The sequence below is a fragment of the Elephas maximus genome, chromosome 17 (genome assembly GCF_024166365.1).
Source record: "Elephas maximus indicus isolate mEleMax1 chromosome 17, mEleMax1 primary haplotype, whole genome shotgun sequence".
Lineage (NCBI taxonomy): Eukaryota > Metazoa > Chordata > Mammalia > Proboscidea > Elephantidae > Elephas > Elephas maximus.
The window spans coordinates 21,314,524-21,338,745 of record NC_064835.1 but is presented as its reverse complement, the minus strand read 5'-3'; the positions used below and the strand labels follow the sequence as shown (position 1 = coordinate 21,338,745).

General features: G+C 38.0%; 1 protein-coding gene across 1 annotated transcript; it reads right to left on the bottom strand.

The window, feature by feature from the left end:
• Positions 1–7,709: 7,709 nt before the first annotated feature.
• LOC126060643 (olfactory receptor 150-like) lies at positions 7,710–8,660 on the bottom strand. The gene has a single exon (XM_049856883.1). The coding sequence runs from the start codon at positions 8,658–8,660 to the stop codon at positions 7,710–7,712; it is 951 nt and encodes a 316-aa protein (XP_049712840.1).
• Positions 8,661–24,222: the final 15,562 nt, after the last annotated feature.

Genomic DNA, 24,222 nt, shown 5'->3' with positions numbered 1-24,222 from the left:
TACTCTAAGGTTATGTTATATCCATCTTGACAGCAAAGTGGAAGAGGTATGGGGAACTTCTGGTTTCCACTACATTAAAGTATCTCCATCTGTCAAATATTTCTCATGTCACGTTTCATGTAACATTTCTCAAGTCCTCAACATTCTGGCCACTTAGGTGGGTCCTGTTAGTTTGTCAATTTCCCTTTCAAGATATTGTCCAGAAATTATCAAAATATGACATATGTAATCTGACTAGGGTATTGCATTTTACCTACCAGTTGGTGCCTTCAGGCCTTCCCTGAGCTTAAAACTCTTTGGTCACGTACATCATTTATAGGATTTTGTCTAGAAACACGTTTCTATCTTATGGGAGCTAGTACTAGTTAAGAATGCAAACTTTGGAGTCACACGAATTGTAGCTTAAGCCCTTGTCCTGCCCTTTACTGACTGCATGACACAGGAAAAGTGACTTAATCTTTGTAACACTCAGTTTTCTTGTCTTCGAAATGGCACTAATAACAGTACTTAGGTCATAGATTTATTGTAAGAATTAATAACATAGTATATATGCCTAAAACATGGTAAGTATGTGGGAAGTGTTAGTAATTATTAGTATACATTAGCACTTTGGCTAAAGTGGACTCAACAGTACTTCCAGAAAAATTATTCTAGACATAGCTTTAATTGATTTTCTGTAGCTACACTAAATTTTCTAAAAGCAATGAACCTCTTTATATTCTTTCAAGTCCCTTTTCTTTACAGGACCAATGTTTCAGGTTTTCTACTTCTTGATTTCAATTTTTTTTGTTTTTTGTTTTGTTTGTTTATTTGTTCGTTTTTGCATCTGAAGAGTGTCCAAAAATCACTGCTACTTTTAGTGCCTTGACCACGATGCTCACAAAAAGTATTGTCCAGTGCTGTCCACGAAGCTGACAAATCAGTAGCCTGAGCTCAGGGGATGAGGTTGATGGCCATCTAATGCTCTCAGAATAACCTCACACTGTCTGCTGCAGGGACTTTATTGGAATTATCTTGTTAATTTTAATCCAGTATATTTGTTTCCTTCACATGTCAAATCAAAATTCTAAATAATCCAACATGATGGTTGGAATCAGAACTCTCAAAAGGACTGGATTTATTCATTGAAATATACACTGCGATATGAATATGTAGTGCCCTTGAATTAAACTAAAGTTACCCTTTCACTAGGGCTACCTCTACATTTATAAGAATCATATAACCCAGTGCCGTCGAGTCGATTCTGATTCATAGTGACCCTATAGGACAGAGTAGAACCACCCCATAGAGTTTCCAAGGAGCGCCTGGCGGATTTGAACTGCCGACCCTTTGGTTCACAGCCATAGCACTTAGCCACTACACCACGAGGGAATCATACAAAATCAAGAAATATTGTTTGAGCAACTAAAATGAGATTTGCCCTGAAGGTATACGGGAAAGACTCATGCCTTCATGGAGTTCAGTTAGAAGGCTAGACTAAAACCTGTCACAAAACAGTTAAACAATGTAAGATTCAAGTGTATACTTGAGTCAGAATTAGAATGACAGACCACTCATTATGTGCTTTAGAAGTCAGAGAAAGCAGCATGGAGAAAGTATCAACTACGTCTTGATGACAAAGAAATAAAAGTTAAACAGGATATAGAAATTATAATTTTAAATGAATGGAGTAAAATATTTGTAAATAGGACATGGGATGAAGCAGTGTGCCTGAGGAATATGAAGACTGTTCTGAGGAGAATAAGCTTTTTTTTTTCCTTTAGAATAGTAAGAGTTGAAATTGGTGGCATTAGGTAGATAGGGCTTTGAAAACCATATGGAGACTTTTTGACACGAAATTTATTAATTCATTTATTTTCATTATCTGGTAAACACCAAATTATTATTATGTGTCAAACAATAAACCAGATGTCATGAGGGACATAAAAATGAGTTAGACATGGACGCCATTATCAAAATGTTTACTCTTCGAGGCTGTAAGGAGACATTTACTTATTTTTCTATTGGTTTCTAATTCTGTCTTCATTCTTCCCTCCTTGTTGCCTCAGTTACTTTCCCCTAGCTCTATAGTTGACTGTGTTGATTAGTGAATAACTATTCTCTAAAATTAATTGCTTCTTTATAGAACCATGAAGAATAAATATAACCATAATTAGTTATTTCCATTTTATTTTCTAGATGTGATATGAATTCGACATTGGTTGTTGGAAATGAGGAATGAATCCAGTTGGACAGAGACGCATTTCTGAATGATGAGTCCTAAGTCTGTGTGGGGATAAGCTTACCTATATTTTCAGTTACTGTTGCATTTTTGGGACTCAATAGCCTATTTTCCTTCAATGGTATTTAATTCAGTGCGGAGAAGTCACAATATAAAAGTATCTATTTATGTGACTTGGACTTGTCATTACCTTTGTTGCCTCATTTCCAAAGAAAAAGACTTGAACTCTATTGCTTCAGAGGTCCCTTCCATTTTTACCAAGCTTTGAGAAAAATGGAATTCGCAGAACAAGGGGTTGAAGGGTTATAACACATTGGTCTACACGACTAAGAATACTATAAATGCCTTTCTTGGAAATTCTAAAAATTATGTAATTTATGGTTTACTTTCATTTCTCCTTAGAGACAATTGACTTACTGATTGTCTCTTCTTGTTTTTATGCTTTTTCTCACGTTTGAAAATTGAAACATTTCAACATCCCCCTTCCATGGTTTTGGCCACGTTCATTCTCAGATCTGCTATTTCCTTGGACTGAATATAGATTATAGCCTGAAAAAGAAATTCATCTCACAGTACAGTTTTACCTTGGACTCCCAGAAGACAAGGAACCTTGAGATCAATCTAAATGTTGTTTAGCTTCTCAGGAATACTTAGAACACCCATTGCTGTCAAATTGATTTCAACTCATAGCAACATTATAGGACAGAATAGAACTTCTCCATAGAGTTTTCAAGGAGTGTCTTGTGATTCAAACTGACAATATTTTTGGTCAGCAGCTGAAAGCTTAACCATTGCACCATCAGGGCTACCTGGAATACTTACCCACTGTCTTTGAGTAGATTGCAACTCATAGCGACCCTTTAGGACTGAGTAGGAAAAATATCTCTGAGTCTCTATTAGTCATAAACATCAGAGGCTTTAATTCTCTCAGATAGAAGTCAAAATTCAGGAAGGTAATATTTACACTGAGTCTAAACTATTAACAGCATTTATCATTATACAGCAATGATGCCTTTATTTTGGCTACTTTTCTATATCTTGAGAGGTAAGTGTAAGTCAAGTCAGTTCCATTTGTAGCCATCTGCTATAATCTCTACATTTAGAACAGTAACTATGAAGACCAAAAAAGTCTGTTGCTGTGGAGTTGATTCCTATTCCGAGTGACCTTTTAGGACAGAGTAGAGCTGCCCCATAGGATTTAAAATGCTGTAAATCCTTACAGAATCATACTGCCACATCTTTCTTCCAGGGGTGGCTGGTAGGGTTCAGCCATCAACCTTTTGGCTAGCAGCTGAGCTCTTTAGACATTGTGCCACCAGGACCCCTTAGCAATAAGCATAGTAGCAAAAATTAATTTTGATATAGCACAGAAAATGGAAAACACAGACTGGAGTTCCAGGGAATCTCAGTATCAGGCAGGCTGCTACCCTCTTGGGAATAAAAAATTCCCTCCTTAATTCACATATTCTATACATGCCTCTTTGATTTTATTGTGAATGCCATTGTGAGTTTTAAGGTATAAGTTCCCCTAAAAAAAAAAAAAAAATCCCCTGCCTTTGTGTAATTAGTATTTACCAAAGAAATGACCCTGGAATGATTCTCCTGTTAAAGAGAACAGATTAGCAATGACTTGACTCCTATTTGAAAGCACTTAGGGAAAAAAAATTTAAAAAAAATAAAATTTTTATGATTTGAACGTAATAACATAATATTGCAAAGAGAAAATTCTAGTTTATTTCCTAAAGATGCAGTTTTGTTGGTAGCACTCTCCCCACCACCACCCGAGATATATTCTTTATATCATCCAAACTCCAAAAACCAAATACACTGCCATCGTGCCACAGCTGCGTCCATGGGTATTGATAATGAATCCAAGTAAAATAAAATCCTTGAGAACTTCAATCTTTTCTCCCTTTATCATGATGCTGCTTATTGGTCCAGTTGCGAAGACTTTTGTTTTCTTTATGTTGAGGTGTAATTCATACTGAAGGCTGTGGTATTTGATCTTCATCAGTTAGTGCTTCAAGTCCTCTTTACTTTCAGCAAGCAAGGTTGTGTCATCTGCATAATGCAGGTTGTTAATGAGTCTTCCTCCAATCCTGATGCTCTGTTCATCTTTGTATAGTCCAGCTTCTCAGATAATTTCTCAGCATACAAATTGAATAGGTATGGTGAAAGGATACAACCCTGTCACATATCTTTCCTGTCTTTAAACCATGCAGTATCCCCTTGTTCTGTCCAAACAACTGCTTCTTGATCTATGTACAGGTTTGTCATGAGCATAATTAAGAGTTCTGGAATTCCCATTCTTTGCAATGTTATCCATAATTTGTTATGATCCACACAGTCGAATGCCTTTGCATAGTCAATAAAACACAGGTAAATATTATCCTGGTACTCTCTGCTTTCAGCCGGGCTCCTTCTGACATCAGCAATGATATCCTTGGTTCCATGTCCTCTTCTGAATCTGGCCTGAATTTCCGGCAGTTCTCTGTGGATATACTGCTGCAGCCTCTTTTGAACAATCTTCAGCAAAATTTTACTTGTGTGTGATATTAATGATATTGTTTGATAATTTCCACATTCGATTGGATCACCTTTCTGGGGGAGAGGCATAAATATGGGTCTCTTCGAGTCAGTTGGCCAGGTAGCTCTCTTCCAAGTTTCTTGGCATAGATGAATGAGCACTTCCAGTTCTGCATCCATTTGTTGAAACATCTCAGTTGGTATTGTGTCAATTCCTGGAGCCTTGTTTTTTACCAGTGCCTTCAGTGCAGCTTGGACTTCCTCCTTCAGTACCATTGGTCCCTGATCATATGCCATCTCTTAAAATGGTTGAACGTTGGTCAACCAGTTCTTTTGGTATAATAACTCTGTGTATTCATTCCATCTTCTTTTGATGCTTTCTGCGTTGTTTAATATTTTCCTCACAGAGTCCTTCACTATTGCAACTTGAGGCTTCAATTTTTTCTTCAATTCTTTCAGCTTGAGAAATGCTGAGCATGTTCTTCCCTTTTGGTTTTCTGTCTCCTGCTCTTTGCACATGTCATTATAATACTTTGTCTTCTCAAGGTCTCCTTTGAAATCTTCTGTTCGACTCTTTTAGATCATCATTTCTTCCTTTCGCGTTAGCTACTCAATGTTCAAAAGTAAGTTTCAGAGTCTCTTCTGACATCTAAGTTTTACTAAGGGGTTGGTAGGAGGGAAGTTAAAAGCTGTCTCCCCCAGTCTCTGTCATTCAGAGTCCTCCTCCTGCTCTTTCATAACTCCTTGAAAAAGCTTCTCCCCCTTTTCCATTCTGGCCCTTTTCCATTCTTTCTTTTGGGGGACTCATTTTTCTAGTGTCTGTCCTCTGTGCAAAATGCACATTTTTTGGCTGGGAAGGGCCTATCCTTACCTTGGTCTCATTGTTTTCCTCTAGATGTTCCTAGAGCAGTGGCCTGTTTCTTCATGTCCTGGTCTCTTTCTTTTTCTTAGCCTCCTTTCTAGCCCCTACCCCCTCCCAATTCAGTAGTATACATACTCATTTATTCATTTTTTCACTCCACTTGCATACAGTGCTCTTCATTATGCAGGCTTGTACGCTTGAAGGTGATTTATTAACAGAAGCAAAAGAAGGATATGTTTAGTTTCATGAACTACCATAAATTCCCCATTTCAAGGTCCTTGTTTCCAAAGCAGCACTTGGAAAACCAAGACCAGTTCAGGCAGAGTTTATTTCTTTCTTAACCACCATTTTCCCCAGCACTTGAAGTAGCCTAGAATGCACAGGTGCTCAGCCTGCTTCTCTAATTAATTTCCTCTGAAGTGAAAATGTCATTCCCTCATGGTTACTTATATGTTCTTATATCTATGAAGAGCTTCCCCTTTCTTAAAACTCTGAAAATCCCCTTTCTATTTAATAGGCTGTTCCTGACTTTACAATTTTCAGTAAATATTTTTATAATACCTATCATCCAGAATCTCTTTTTTCTCCACCCATATTTATCCTTCATCTTCATACTTTTTCTACCTTCTCTTAGATCTCTGCTGTCATGCTTCAGAATGGATTATGGACCCCCATTATCTGAGGTGGCCCTCCTGCAGCTGGGACTGACACCTTCCAGAGTGGGTAAAGCCCTCCTGGGGGAACTGGGGTGAATTGTACCCAACACCTGGTATGGGGAGTGGAGACCATATATGTCTCACCTCCTCCACCCCCTTTTAAAGCTTCTCAACCTCATCCTCTGATACCACAAGACAGGAGTCACTCTTAGGTGCTGATGGGGGCTTTTCGATGTGGGGGAATGAGAAAAACATTCAATGGTTCTTCATTCCTTTCTCCACCTTCATTTTTGGTCTGCAGAGGAAGGACTAAAACAAAAGCTTTATCCTTTTTCTCATTCCATAATGTCATAAAACATTCTACATGCAGCTTTTTTTTTTATCTCACTTGTTAGTTCAAAAACAAAACAGATCATTCATAGGCCATCTGACCCCATCAGGGAGCTGGTATGAGGCCACACTTGATTACACAAAATTTTAAGATGTCTCTTCATTAGGGAATCCCCTCTGAAATAAGCCCAGTTCCTAGTGGACTCGTGGCCAGAACTTTACTTCCCTGGATACCCACTTGTAACCATGAACCTCACCAGTGTCTTGTCCAACCTCATGTCCTTTTTGGAAAGGAAAAAACATGCTGTGAGGTATTAGGGTCACGTAAGTGATCCATATGGTTTAATGCATAGTCAGAGAATGTCACTTCTATATCTGTGATTCTATAATATGTGTGAAAAGAAAAACCTTTTAGAATTAGAGAAAAATGAATATAGTGTTCTCTGGGAAATGGAGGTGGTAGCACGATACTAAAACTGAAGAAAAGAATGTTGCAAAAGAAATAATTAAAAACACACATAATATCTTCAGCTCTGTTTAGTCTATCAATCTCTTCTACCACAGAGTTATCATTTTGTGTATAGTAATTATGTCTTATTATCCATTACCTGCCCCTGTATTCCTTAATAAAATTCTCTGCAATTAGTAACTAATAGGATTGAATTTTGTACATTTTAAATGAATTAAAATTTATTTTAGAGACTTTATTTTTTTCCAGTTTATTTGTACACTTATTAATAAACAAGGGCCAATACAATAAGTATTAAGAGGTTCAAAGGATACAGACCAAACAGATCATTTTATGAGTTATGATAGGTAAATCTTATCTAACAAATTGCCAAATTCCATGTACACAAATTATAATCTCCCCACATGAAGGCCTTTGAAGATTTAAAAAAAAATGATTAGAGGTAATTCGGGTTACTATGGGTGACCTATGGAAAATCTGGAATTGACACTACCATCCATGTGACTGTCCTCCAAGTGATACTAAGAATCCAGTCTTATCCTTGGGAACTTTCCTCCAAATAATCAAGGGTTGGCAATAATCTCACTACTTGTGTACATATGTTACTGTCTCTGGACTCCTTCCTTCTTGAATCTTCTCCAAAAATTATAAATCTTTGTTAATGCAAAATAATCTTTTCTCAATGATTTTATTTAAGGCAACTTTGACATCCATATTTCTCAGGCTGTAGATCAGGGGGTTCAGCATTGGCACAATAATGCTGTAAAACACAGAAGACACTTTGCCTTGATCCATGGAGCTGACATTTGATGGCTGCAGGTACATGAATGCTAGAGAACCATAGAAAATTAAAACAGCTGAGATGTGAGAGCTGCATGTGCTGAAGGCTTTGGACCTGCCCTCAGTGGAGTGGATTTTCAGGATGCTGGCAATGATGGAGACATACGAGCCAAGGATGGTCAAGGCTGGCCCAAGAATATTGAGCACACTGAAGCACAAAAGTACCAGTTCATTGATATATGTGCTGGAGCAGGAGAGCTCCAGTAGTGGAAAAAGATCACAGAAGTAATGATTGATTATTTTAGCCTTGCAGAAAATCACTCTTAGCATGCAACCTGTGTGAGCTGTGGCACCAATTAAGCCCATCATATACACCTCAAGTATCAACCAAGAGCAGACTTGGTGAGACATGGTGACATTGTAAAGTAATGGGTTACAGATGGCAACATAGCGATCATATGCCATTACAGTCAACATATGACACTCTGCAATAGCAAAAACAAGAAAGAAATAGAGCTGAGTCATGCATTCATGGTAGGAGATGATGTTCTTCCCTGTCACAAAGTTCACCAGCATTTTGGGGGTAATGACAGTGGAATAGCAGAGATCAATGAAGGACAAACTGCTGAGGAAATAGTACATGGGGGTATGCAGGTGAGAAGTGAGCCCAATCAGTGTGATCATGCCCAAGTTCCCCATCACTGTGACCACATAGGTCCCTAAGAAGAAAAGAAAGAGGGGAAGCTGGAGTTCTCGTTTGTCTGTTAGCCCAGCAAGGATGAACTCAGTCACTGTGGAGTCATTGCCTGCTGCCATTTTCCTCTGGGAATTTTATGGAGGAAGAGAAGAGGAAATTTGAGGTAGATGTTTATTTATGCATTGTGAAACAGATCCAATTCTTATGCAGATATCTCCAATTCTTCCTCCCTGTCTCTTTTCTATGTGGGAAGTTACAGACTCTGGGATCCTTGTATTATGGGTCATGGAAATAAACAACAGATGGAATTATATCTTTTTTCTTTCTGTGCTATAAGAGTGGGTCTTTGTTCTGACCAGTCTCTGAATGTCTAAAGAACTGTTCTAACAACTTAGTATAAAGAGTGTTCTGAGCTGTGGTGGTGCAATGGTTAAGCACTCAGATGTTAACTGGAATGTTGGCAGTTCTAACCCGCCAAGTGACTCTGCAGGACAAAGACTTGGCAATATGCTTCTGTAAAGATTACAGCCTAGAAAACCCTATGGGGTAGTTCTGATCTGTCACATGGGATCAATAAGTATTGAACATTTACTCAGTGATACCTAACAGCATCAAAAACAAAGCACTTTCCATGCCTTATTTGCAATCTTCTCAACTCTTCTGGAAAACATATACTACCAGTTACTAAGTACTTGTTGCCATTGAGTTGATTCTGACTCATGGTGACCTCATGTGTGTCAAAATGGAGCTACACTTCACAGGGTTTTCAATGCAGATTTTTTGGAAGTGTATATCCAGGACTTTCTTCTTTGGCACCTTAAACATTTGCACTATATAGGGATTGCACAACAATTACTAGTATACTTATTTTATGTACTAGGTCACTAAGGCTTATAATGGTTTAATTTTTTCCCATAGTTGGGCATATTGTAAAAAGTCATCAGTATATGACAGAAGGCCTGTCTATCTCTATATGGGTTCTTCCCCATTTCACCTTCCATTTCTTCTTTTAGCTACTCATGTCTGCTCTCCTGTCTTATATCTGTCATATCAGAGAAACCATTCACTGCAATTAATGAGAGACAAGTATTAATGGAAAGTAAAAAATAATATATTGACCACTCATGTAGGCTGGTTTCCCTTTAGAGAGCACGTTGAATACCGGAACCAATTCAAAAATATAGAAATAATGGTTCTGGAAAGTAACTGAATGGCCAACATTAAGTATATCACTCAAATTGAGTGCCACATCCAAGAAAGAAGTGTGTTTTCTAATGAAGAGAATCCAAAAGTTCTTATGAGTAAAGGTAAAACTCATTCATTCCCAAAGCATCATGTGCTACATATTCTCGTATAACCTGATGTGGTCCATGACCCTTGGGGCTTTTGTTCTGGAGAACCATAGCTACAGAATGGAAATTTTGCATGGTGTTTAGACAACGTTGTCTTTGCATGTTTTAGGCATGCTGTCTTGGTGTGTTTTGTTCTCACCTTCAAATCAGATCTATTACTAATCCCTCAATGGCATTAAAGAGCAAAGCAGAAAGAATGTGTGTATCTCAGAGATGAGAGTTTTGAAGAAAATTGATGAGTTTCTGGCATGGGATACCCAGACGACTGTTCCACGTTCAAAAGAAAGAGACTCAAAAATATCATCAAAGATTGTTGGTGTAAAAAAAAAGATTGGAGGCACAGCCAAGATGGTGGAGAAGTCAAACACTTCCAGTGCAACAAAGACCCCCCCCAAAACAAGTGAATCAATTATATGTATGACAAGCTAGGAACCCTGAGCATCAAGGCAAAGTTAAGAAATCGGGCTCAGTGATGGGGTTGGGAGAGTCGGTGCAGAAACAGCGAGGAGTTGCCGAGCCCACAGCAGTGCCTCAGCCCAGTTCCTGGACACGACTGTGGCAGGGCTGATGGTAGTTTTCAGAGACACTGCCACTTCCACAAAAGAAGGCAAGCAAAGTGGCGCACCCCTAATCCTGTGGCGTGTCTGCAGCAGGGCAGGCCATGGTGTTTAGGAAGAGGTAGCTTCAGCAAAAGAAGGCAACTGAAGTGCCAGCACTCTTCGCCCCCTTGTGAGACAGAAGCAGAGCTGGCCATGGTGTTTAGGACAGGGCAGCTTCAATTGAAGAAGGCAAGTCAGGATGCAGCCCTAACTCCCTGGGGCGATCTTGGTGGGGAACCAGCCACTGTGCACAGGCTACACACACCTCTGGAATCTGAGATAAAACAGCGCACTCGGCACAAGATAAGTGATTTTGTCTAATTTACTGAGAGGATCTAATAGCTCCTCCTTTGAAAGAACTCTATCCTATATAAATGATCCCTCCTCCCTCTGCCCCAGCCAGCTTCATTAACAGTTGATTTCCCTGGGACTGAAATAGGTCCTGCTGCATTCCCTGAGCCATTCTTCTGGCCTTGGAGAAGTAGCAAGTTAACTAATAGGGAAAAAATACTCTCTCAACTCCCCTAAACTGGAAATTCAGAGCAGAAGCAGCTCAATCTACAGACTTTGTCTTTCACCCCTGCATGGATTTGGTGACTTGACTAAACCAGATAGGACAAATCTATTTGAAGCCTGACTGTAACCGTTTCAGCTGTGTGGTGCAGAGTCAGGTTTTGGATATATGACACCACTCTGACTATTAAACAAGGCCTTCATCTACCCACAGCAGGGGCCTGAGGACTGGAGGCTCCAACCATGCCACCTAACCACCCATGAAAGGGCTCCAAGAATAAGTGGTGCCTACCAGTCCTTACAAGTAAAAGCATTGGGTGCCTATGGTATGGCCATAGAGCCCAACCACCAGAGTGCTGTAGAGAATAGGGATGTGCCTTCCTCACAGACACTCAGGGGAAGGTTGTCAGCCTCCTGCATTCCTCAGAGTGTGACCCCTTGCTGCTACCAAAAACCTGTGTATACACCAATCACCACTGCTCCTCTAAGATAGTGGGTGAGAACCTACACCACACACTAGGTGACTGACTATCAGGACACCTGAGCTGAATCCATACAAGAATAGTGAATGGATTCCTTGGTCCATATACCAGGTAACAGCTCTAGCCATCTGGAAGCAGGACATTGGAGCTTCAAAGGCTCCAATAACCAAGTTAGCTCACTCTAGGAGCCTATACTGGTATATCAAAACAAAACAAAGCAAGAAACTAGGACACAGTGAGCAAACATAAAATAAATTAATACAATAAGTTATAGATGGCTCAGAGACAACAGTGGATATCAAATCACATAAAGAAGCAGGTCACGATTGCTTCAACAAACTCCCAAAAGAATCAAGGACTCTCCCAGATGAAGAAGTATTCATGGAATTACCAGATGTAGAGTACAAAAGATTAATATACAGAACTCTTCAAGACATAAGGAACAACATCAGGAACAACATCAGGCAAAATTCAGAACAAGCCAATGAACACACAGATAAAGCAGTTGAAGAAATTAAAAAGATTATTCAAGAGCATAATGAAAATTTTAATAAGCTGCAATAACCCGTAGAGAGACAGCAATCACAAATTCAGAAGATTAACAATAAAATTACAGAATTAGACAACTCAATAGAAAGTCAGAGGAGCATAATTGAGGAAGTGGAAGGAAGAATTAGTGAGACAAAAGATAAAACACTTGGCAACAATATATTTGAAGAAAAATCAGATAAAAGAATTTTTAAAAAATGAAGAAATCCTAAGAATCATGTGGGACTCTATCAAGAAGAATAACTGCGAGTGATTGGAATACCAGAACGGGGGGGGGGAATAATAGAAAATACAGAGAGAATTGTTGAAGATTTGTTGGCAGAAAATTTCCTTGACATTGTGAAACATGAAAGGATATCTATCCAAGATGCTCTTTGAACCCCATATGAGGTAGATTCCAAAAGAAAATCATCAAGACATATTGTAATCAAACTTGCCAAAACCAAAGATAAAAAGAAAATTTTAAAAGCAGCCAGGGATAAGCCAAAAGCTACCTACAAAGGAGAATCAATAAGAATAAACTCAGACTACTCGGCAGAAACCATGAAGGCAAGAAGGCAATGGGATGTCATATATAAAGCATTGAAGGAGAAAAACTGCCAGGCAAGAATCATATATCCAGCAAAACTGTCTCTCAAATATGAAGGTGAAATTAAAGCACTTCCAGATAAACAGAAGCTTTGGGAATTTGCAAAAACCAAACCAAAACTACAAGAAATACTAAAGGGAATTCTCTGGTTAGAATATCAGTAATATCAGATATCAACCCAACACTAGAACACTGGACAGAGTGACCAGATATCAACCCAGATAGGGAAATCACAAAAACAAATCAAGATTTTAAAAAAAGTGCTTAAAATGAGGAATCAGAGATGACATTATGTAAAAGATGACAACATTCAATTGATAAAGAGGGACTAAATAAAGTAGGCATAGATCTTCCATATGGAGAGGAAGTCAAGATACAAGTTAGGTTTAAACTTAGAAAAATAGGGGTAAATATTAAGGTAATCACAAAGAAGACTAACAATCCTACACATCAAAATAAAAAACAGGAAAAACATAAAGACTCATCAAAAACAAACCCAACTACAATTCACCACGACATAATGGGATTTATACCAGGTATGCAGGGATGGTTCAAGGTTAGAAAAACAATCAATGTAATCCATCACATAAATAAAACAAAAGACAAGAACCACATGATCATATCAAGTGATGCAGAAAAGGCATTTGACGAAGTCCAACACCCATTCATGATGAAAACTCTCAGCAAAATAGGAATAGAAGGAAAATTCCCCAACATAATAAAGGGCATTTATACAAAGCCAACAACCATTATCATCCTAAATGGAAAGAGATTTAAAGCATTCCCCTTGAGAATCAGAACCAGACAAGGAAGCCTTTTATCACCACTCTTCTTCAACATTATGCTAGAAGTCTTACCAGAGCTATTAGGCAAGATAAAGAAAAAAAGTGCATTCAAATTGGCAAAAAAGTAAAAGTATCTCTGTTTGCAGATGACATGATTTTATACAGAGAAAACCCTAAAGAATCCTCAAGAAAACTACTGAAACTAATAGAAGAGTTCAGCAGAGTATGAGGATACAAGATAAACACAAATAAATCAGTTGGATTCCTCTACACCAATAAAGATGGCATCGAAGAGGAAATCACTAAATTGATACCATTACCAATAGCCCCTAAGAAGATAAAATACTTAGGAATAAATCTAACAAAAGATGTAAAAGACCTATACAAAGAAAACTGTAAGACACTACTGCAAGAAACCAAAAGAGACTTCCATAAGTGGAAAAACATATCTGGCTCATGGATAGGAAGACTCAACATGGTAAAAATGTCTATTCTGGCTAAAACGATCTATAGATATAATGCAATCCCAATCCAAATACCAGTGACTTTGTTTTAATAAGATGGAGAAACAAATCAATAACTTCATATGGAAGGGAAAGAGGCCCCAAATAAGTAAAGCATTACTGAAAAAAGAAGAACAAAGTGGGAGTCCTCACACTACCTGATTTTAGGACATATACCACCACAGTAGTCAAAACAGCCTGGTACTAGTACAACAACAGATACATAGACCAATGGAATGAAATTGAGAATTCAGACATAAATCCATCCACATACGAGCAACTGATATTTGACAAAAGCCCAGAGTTTGTTAAATGGGGAAAAGATAGTCTCTTTAACAAATAGTGCTGGCATAACTGAATATCCATCTGCAAAAAAATGAAACAAGACCCATACCTCATACCATGCACAAAAACCAACTCAAAATGGATCAAAGACCTAAACATAAAATCTAAAACCATAAAGAAAATGGAAGAAAAAATTGGGACAAAGCTAGGAGCCCTAATGCACAGCCTAAACAGTATACAAAGCGTTACTAACAATGCACAAACACCAGAAAAGAAATTAGATAACTGAAAGCTCCTAAAAGTCAAACACCTATGCTCATCCGAAGACTTCACCAAAAGAGTAAAAAGATTACCTACAGACTGGGAAAAAGCTTTTGGCTATGACATTTCCAATCAGCGGCTGATCTCTAAAATCTACATGTTACTGCAAAAACTCAACAACAAAAAGACAAATAACCAGATTAAAAAATGGGCAAAGGACATGAACAGACACTTCACTAAAGAAGTCATTCAAGTAGCTAACAGATAGCTGAGGAAATGCTTACAATCATTAGCCATTAACCAAAAAAAAAAAAAAAAAACCAATTGCCGTCTAGTCAATTCCAACTCATACCGACCCTATAGCACAGAGTAGAACTGCCCCATAGAGTTTCCAAGGAGCACCTGGTGGATTCAAACTGTCCACCCTTTGGTTAGCAGTCGTAGCACTTAACCACTATGCCACCAGGGTTTCCTCCATTAGCAATTAGAGAAATGTAAATCAAAACTACAATGAGATTCCATCTCACTCCAACAAGGCTGGCATTAATCCAAAAAACACAAAATAATAAATGTTGGAGAGGTTGTGGAGACACTGGAACACTTATACATTGCGATGGAAGTGTAAAATGATACAACCACTTTGAAAATCGATTTGGCGCTTCCTTAAAAAGCTGGAAATAGAACTACCATATGATCCAGCAATCACACTCCTTAGAATATATCCTAGAGAAATAAGAGCCTTTACACAAACTGATATATGCACACCCATGTACATTGCAGCAGTGTTTACAATAGCAAAAAGATGTAAGCAACCAAGGTGCCTATTAATGGATGAATGGATAAATAAATTATGGTATATTCACACAAAGGAATATTATGCATTAATAAAGAACAAAGATGAATCTGTGAAATATTTCATAACATGGCGGAATCTGGAAGGCATTATGCTGAGTGAAATTAGTCGCAAAAGGACAAATATTGTATGAGATCACTATTATAAGAACTTACGAAATAGTTCAAAAGGAAAAGAAAATATTCTTTGATGGTTCTGAGAGCAGAGAAGGAGGGAGAAAGAGAGATGAGTATTCACTAATAAGATAGTAGATAAGAACTACATTAGGTGATGGTAAAGACAACACACAATACAGGACAGGTCAGCACAACTGGACTAAATCAAAAGCAAAGAAGTTTCTTGAATAAACTGAATGCCTTGAAGGCCAGCATAGCAGATGCAAGGGTTTGGAGACCATGGTTTCAGGGGACATCTAGGTCCATTGGCATAATAAAATCTATTAAGAAAACATTCTGCATCCCATTTTAAGATGCATCAATTTGTCTCAACCCACATGGAGCAAAGGAGAATGAAGAACACCAAAGAGACAAGTTAATTATGAGCCCAAGAGACAGAAAGACTCACATAAATCAGAGACTACATCAACCTGAGTCAGAACTAGATGGTTTCCAGCTACAGCCAATGACTGCCATCACAGGAAACACAACAGAGAAATCCTGAAGGAGCAGGAGAACATTGGGATGCAGACCTCAAATTCTCATAAAAAGACCAGACTTAATGGTCTGACTGAGACTAAAAGGACCCTGGAGTTCATGGTTCCCATGCTTTCTGTTAGCCCAAGACAGGAACCATTCCCAAAGCCAACTCTTCAGACAGGGATTGGACTGGACTATAAGATAGAAAATGATACCGGTGAGTAGTGAGCCTCTTGGATCAAGTAGGCACATGAGACTATGTTGGCAGCTTTTGTCTGGAGCGGAGATGTGAAGGCCGAGGGGGACAGAAACAAGCTAAATGGACACGGAAATACAGGGTAGAGAGAAGGAATGTGTTGTCTCATTGGGGGAGAGCAACTAGGGGTTTATAGCAAGGTGTACATACGTTTTTGTATGAGAGACTGACTTGATTTGTAAACTTGCACTTAAAACACAATAAAAATTAGAAAAAAATCTTCACGACTGGACCAATAAGTGACATCACTACAAAAAAAAAAAAGATTAGTGGTGTGTCAAAAACAATGGAAAGAGTGTTGAGATAAGACTGAATGTGAGGGCGATGTGATATTATTCCGTGTTTACAATGTGTCATGGATTGAATTGTGTCCCCTGTTAGCTGGGGTATTATCATGGATTGAATTTTGTACCTCAAAAATGTGTCGACTTGGTTAGGCCATGATTCCAAGTATTGTGTGATTGTGCAGACTTTGTCACCTGATGTATTTTCCTGTGTGTTATAAATCCTATCACTATGATGTTAATGAGATGGATTAGCAGCAGTTATGTTAATTGGGCAGGGCCCAATCTACAAGATTAGGTTGCATTTTTAGGCAATCTCTTTTGACATATAAAAGAAAGAAGCAAACAGAAGTACAAGGGGACCTTATACCACCAAGAATCAGAACCAGGAACATGTGTCCTTTGGACCAGGGATCCCTTACCTGAAATGCTCCTATACCAGGGGAAGATTGATGACAAGGACTTCCCCCAGATCTGACAGAGAGAGCCTTCCCTTGAAACTGGCACCCTGAATTCAGGCTTCTGGCCTGCTAAATTGTGAGAGAAAAAATTTCTGTTGTTAAAGCCATCCACTTGTGGTATTTGTGTTATAGTAGCACTAGCTAAGACATCATATGATTAGAACTGTCCAGGTACTTCATAAATATTATTTGGTATATTTTCCCCAGCAACTATACATGGTATGAGCTTATTATTCCTATTTTATAGGTGGAATAACTGAAACTTTAGAGGCTTGAGTTATTAATGGTGACCCTTTGGATTTTCAATACAGATGTGGATGATGGTTTCATAATACTACAGGTAAATCTGATCTATCTATGGAGAATAAAATTTATAATAAAAGTCTTGAATGAATGCTGACATCTTCTGGAAGTACCAATCTGCTAAATAATAATAATAACGTGCAAAATGCATGCTAGATTCAAAGAACGTAAGAGCTAGAAAAAAGTTGTGATAGCAATAATTAACATTTTTTGTGTGATTCCAATTAGACCAGCATCTAGACCAGATCACACAGAGATGAATCCTGTACTTGTTATTTATCCATGCTCAGATTGCTCAATGAATGGTAGATGGATAAAGGGAAATAAATACGTACACAATTTGAAATTTTAAAAAAAGCCATTATCTTTCCCAAATTGTCAATTTCATTTAAAATTCTCCAATTATAAGAGTAAGGTACCATTCTGCCACTAAAATGTTTACTGAAGTTATCCTTGTTTACACTGTGTAAGTGCTACATGAAAACAAGCAAATATAAATTATTGCTAAAATGTCACCTTCTGTGGAGTCCTTTGATTTCATGTTCCAAGATGTTCCAAGTGCAATACTAATGATGAAGGTTATTGTAAAGTAATCTCAGTCTTTGGTATTAGCAATTTTCACATGCTTACTACTTTATGGGTAATCCTTGAAACTGAAGTCCTCTAAAGTTTTAAATAATTATGTTTTGAAAGATTTTTTTGTTGTTTATTATTAGGAAATAGTTTTGTTGTTGAAGCTTCTTATCTATAGGAGTAGAGTTTACCCATGATTGTGAAGGAATCCTAGAGGGAGGGTCTGTTAGTCTTTAGATTACATCACTGCACTGCAAAATTATGATTTAGAAGTGATTTGCCTAGAATTTAGTAATAGTGCCAGGAAAAACTGCTTTCCTTCTCAGGTACACAATTAATTAACTTGCTTTAAAAAATAATGTGAGTTGGAAACAAAGAAAAAAGATCTGTAGTTGGAAAACATGGCCTTCATGATACAAATGGCTTGGAAGATTTCATTGTAAATTTTACAAGACCAACAACTTATTCACTGGAAATGCATTTTTACAACATAAATCACTATTAAACAAGTAGATATTGCCAGACTGAATACACCGTAATCAAATTGACTGTACTTTGGAAAAAAGATGATGGAAAAGCCCAATATCATTCATCAGAAGGCCAGGAGATGACTACAAAACACACCATCAATTGCTCATATGTGAGTTCAAATTGAAACTGAAGAAAATTAAAACAAGTTCACAAGAGTCAAAATACAACCTTGAATATATCCAACGTGAATGTACAGTAGATTTGACACATTGAACACTAACGATCGGAGACAAGTTGTAGAAGGACATCATTCATGATGAAAGCAAAAGGTCATAAACAAAAAGAAAAGGGAGGAAAAAAGACCAAAAATGGATGTCAGAAGAGAACTGAAACTTGCTTTTGAAGAACTGAGCAGAAGATTTCAAAGGGTGAATCAAGAAGACAAAGTAAAGTATTATAATGAAATGTGCCAAGATCTGGAGTTAGAAAATCAAAAGAGAAGAACACACAGCAGAAGATATACAAATGATCTATAAACACATTAAAAGATGCTGAACATCGGAAGGCGAAGTCAAGATTGTGAAAAAGACAGGTGCTTCCGGAGAGCCCTCTTTACAACAAAGACTCAAAAAAACAAGTGAAATGAGTATATTTGAGGCAAGCTGGGAGCCCTGAGCATCAAAGGCAAGCTTAGACAATGAACTGAGGGGCAGGGGGAAGAGGAGATCGTTCAGAAGTGGAGAGGAGTTACAGGACCTGAATCGCGGGGACCCCTCAGGCACCATTCCCAGAGCGGCGGTGGCAGTGGAGGTGAGCCGATACTAGCATTCGGCCACAGTTTCCTCAGGGAGAAGCAGCCAGCCACACAGCCTACCCACACCTCTGGAACCTGAGGAGAATGGCGCTCTCGGCATAAACTAAGTACTCACATATATTTTACCGAGCTCCCCCCTCCCCCCCGCCAAGCTGGCTTCAACGGCTGAATCCCAGGGCCTGAGATAGACCCTGGTGAGCACCTGCAGCCACCTCCCCAGACTTGGGGAAGGAAAAAATTTGCAACTGGGGGGAAAAGATAATTTGCTAGCTCCGGTAACTGGGGGAGCTCAGGACAAAAGTGGCTCCTGTCCAGGCAAAAACCGTCCATGGACCTTGAGCACCTTTACCTTCTGCATGGACCTGTGTGAGCCTATTTCGGAAGAATAGACCCTTGTTGGCAAACTCCAACCATTTATGCTGTGCAGCAGAGAGGTGGGTGTTTGATGTTTGACATTGCTTTGCCTATTAAACAATGTCCTCACCTACCCACATCCAGGACCTAAGAACAGATAGCGCCACTCAGGTCACCCAAAAACCCGCTACAGGGATCCAAAGATAACTGGTACCTCCCAGTCTTTACAACTGAAAACTTTGGATGCCCATGGCCCTCTGCAGAACCCAGCCACCAGCATGCTGTAGGGAACTAGACGTGTTTTTCTCAGAGACACTTGGGGGTTGGTTCTCAGCCCCCTGCCTTGTTCAGAGCATGACCGCCTGCTGCAATCAGATACTGGTATAAACGCCAATCACCCCTGCCCCTCTAAGACGGTAGGACAGAGCCTGTACCACACACTTGATGATCAGCTACCTGAAACCTGAGCTGCATTCATACAAGAAGACTGAATGGACTCCTAGACTGATATACCTGATAACAGCTCTAGCCAGCTGGGGAAAGGACACCAGAGCTCCAAAGGCAAAAATAATTAAGATAGCTCACTCAAGCAACCCATAGGGGTATACCAAGACAAAACAAAGCAAACAGCTATGACACAGTAAGCAAGCATAAACCAATACAATAACTTATAGATGGCTCAGAGACAACAGTCAATATCAAGTCACATGAAGAAACAGACAATGATCACCTCAACAGGCTCTCAAAACAAAGAATCCAGGGATCTTCTAGATGAAAGTGCATTCCTGGAATTACCAGATGCAGAATACAAAAGTTTAATATACAGAACCCTTCAAGACATCAGGAAAGAAATGAGACAATACACAGAACAAGCCAAGGAACACACAGATAAAGTAACTGAAGAAATTAGAAAGATTATTCAGGAACATAATGAAAAGTTTAATAAGCTGGAAAAATCCATAGATAGACAGCAATCAGAAATTCAGAAGATTAACAATAAAATTACAGAATTAGACAACTTAATAGAAAATCAGAGGAGTAGAATTGAGCAAGCAGAAGCTAGAATTTCTGAACTCGAAGATAAATCACTTGTCACTAATACATATGAAGAAAAATCAGATAAAAGAATTAAAAAAAATAAAGAAACCTTAAGAATCATGTGGGACTCTATCAAGAAAAATAACCTACGAGTGATTGGAGTACCAGAGCAGGGAGGGATAACAGAAAATACAGAGAAAATTGTTGAAGATTTGTTGGCAGAAAACTTTCCTGCTATCATGAAAGATAAGAAGTTATCTATCCAAGATGCTCATCGAACTCCACATAAGGTAGATGTTAAAAGAAAGACACCAAGACATATTATAACCAAGCTTGCCAAGACCAAAGATAAAGAGACAATTATAAGAGCAGTGAGGGATAAACTAAAAGTCACCTACAAAGGAGAGCCAATAAGAATAAGCTCGGACTACTTGGCAGAAACAATGCAGGCAAGAAGGCAATGGGATGACATACTTAAAAAACTGGAGGAAAAAAGTTGCCAGCCAAAAATCATATATCCAGCAAAACTATCCCTTAAATATGAAGGTGAAATTAAGACATTTCCAGATAAACACAAGTTTAGGGAATTTGTAAAAACCAAACCAAAACTACAAGAAATACTAAAGGGAGCACTTTGGTTAGAAAATCAATAATATCAGGTATCAACCCAAGACTAGAACACTGGGCAGAGCAATCAAAAGTCAACCCAGACAGGAAAATCCAAAAAAACAAAGCAAGATTATTAAAAAAAAAAAAAAAAGAAAGCTCCAAACATGGTAACGGTCATGTTATTATATCAAAGAAGACAACATTAAAATAATAAAGAGGGACTAAGAAATGTAATCTTACACCTTCCATATGGAGAGAAAGATAAATACAAAAAAATAAAAGTTTCAAATTTAGAAAAATAGGGGTAAATAATAAGTTAACCACAAAGGAGACAAATTATCCTACTCATCAAAATAAAATACAAGGGAAAGATACAGACTCAGCAGAAACAAAATCAACAACAACTACTATGAGGAAGGACAATATATGAGGAAAATCTACTCAGCACATAAAATCAAGCGGGAAAAAGAAACTGTCAACATACAAAAAAAGACATCAAAATGTTAGCACTAAATTCATACCTCTCCATAATGTAAATGGACTAAATGCACCAATAAAGAGACAGAGAGTGGCAGAATGGATTAAAAAACAAGATCCATCTATATGCTTTCTACAAGAGACACACTTTACACTTAGAGACCCAAACAAACTAAAACTCAAAGGATGGAAAAAAATACCTCGAGTAAACAACAATCAAAAAAGAGCAGAAGTGGCAATATTAACTTCTGACAAAATAGACTTTAAAGTTAAATCCATCATAAAGGATAAAGAAGGACACTATATAATGATTAAAGGGACAATACAGCAAGAAGATATAACCATATTAAATATTTATGCACCCAATGACAGGGCTGCAAGATACATAAAGCAAATTCTATCAGCATTGAAAAGTGAGATAGACGGCTCCACAATAATAGTAGGAGACTTCAACACACCACTTTCGGTGAAGGACAGGACATCCAGAAAGAAGCTCAATAAACACACAGAAGATCTAAATGTCACAATCAACCAACTTGACCTTGTAGATATCCAACAGCAACCAACTATACTTTCTTTTCTAGAGCACATGGAACATTCTCCAGAATACCACATATTAGGTCATAAAGCAAGCCTTAGCAGAATCCAAAATACTGAAATATTACAAAACATCTTCTCTGACCATAAGGCCATAAAAGTGGAAATCAATAACAGACAAAGCGGGGAAAAGAAATCAAACACTTGGAAACTGATCAATACCCTGCTCAAAAAAGTCTGGATTAAAGAAGACATTAAGGATGGAATAAAGAAATTCATAGAATCCAATGAGAATGAAAACACTTCCTATCAGAACCTTTGGGACACAGCAAAAGCGGTGCTCAGAGGCCAATTTATATCAATAAATGCACAGATCCAAAAAGAAAAAAGGGCCAAAATCAAAGAACTATCCCTACAACTTGAACAAATAGAAAGAGAGCCACAAAAGAAATCCACAGGCACCAGAAGAAAACAAATAATAAAAATTGGAGCTGAACTAAATGAAATAGAAAACAGAAAATCAATTGAAAGAATTAACAAGACCAAAAGCTGGTTTTTTGAAAAACTCAACAAAATTGATAAACCACTGGCCAAACTGACGTAAGAAAAACAGGAGAGGAAGCAAATAACCCAAAAAAGAAATGAGATGGACGATATTACAACAGACCAAACTGAAATTAAAAGAATCATATCAGATTACTGTGAAAAACTATACTCAAACAAATTTGAAAACCTAGAAAAAATGGATGAATTCCTAGAAATACACTACCTACCTAAACTAACACAGAGGTAGAACAACTAAATAGACCCATAGCAAAAGAAGATATTGAAAAGGCAGTCCAAAAACTCCCAGCAAAAAAAAACCCTGGTCAGGACGGCTTCACTGCAGAGCTCTACCAAACTTTCAGAGAAGAGTTAACACCACTATTACTAAAGGTATTTCAGAGCACAGAAAAAGAAGGAATACTACCAAACTCATTCTATGAAGCCACCATATCCCTGATACCAAAACCAGGTAAAGACACGACAAGAAAAGAAAATTATAGACCTATATCCCTCATGAATGTAGATGCAAAAATCCTCCACAAAATTCTAACCATAAGAATTCAACAACATATCAAAAAAATAATTCATCATGACCAAGTGGGATTCATACCAGGTATGCAGGGATGGTTCAACTTTAGACAAACAATTAATGTAATCCACCACATAAATAAAACAAAAGACAAGAATCACATGATTTTATCAATTGATGCAGAAAAGGCATTTGACAAAGTTCAACACTCATTCATGATAAAAACTCTCAGCAAAATAGGAATAGAAGGAATATTCCGCAACATAATAAAGGGCATTTATACAAAGCCAACAGCCAACATCACCGTAAATGGAGAGAGCTTGAAAGCATTCCCCCTGAGATCAGGAACCAGACAAGGATGCCCTTTATCACCATTCTTATTCAACATTGTGCTGGAGGTCCTAGCCAGAGCAATTAGGCTAGATAAAGGAATAAAGGGCATCCAGATTGGCAAGGAAGAAGTCAAATTATCTCTATTTGCAGATGACATGATCTTATACACAGAAAACCCTAAGGAATCCTCCAGAAAACTACTGAAACTAATAGAAGAGTTCAGCAGAGTATTGGGATACAAGATAAACATGCAAAAATCAGTTGGATTCCTCTACACCAACAAAAAGAACATCGAGAGGAAATCACCAAATCAATGCCATTTACAGTAGGCCCCAAGAAGATAAAATACTTAGGAATAAATCTTACCAGAGATGTAAAAGACTTATACAAAGAAAACTACAGTACACTTCTGCAAGAAACCAAAAGAGACTTACATAAGTGGAAGAACATACCTTGCTCGTGGATAAGAAGACTTAACATTAGAAAAATGTCTATTCTACCAAAAGTGATCTATACATTTAATGCAATTCTGTTCCAAATTCCAATGACATTCTTTAATGAGATGGAGAAACAAACCACCAACTTCATATGGAAGGGAAAAAGGCCCCGGATAAATAAGACATTACTGAAAAAGAAGAACAAAGTGGGAGGCCTTACTTTACCTGATTTTAGAATCTATTATAAGGCCAC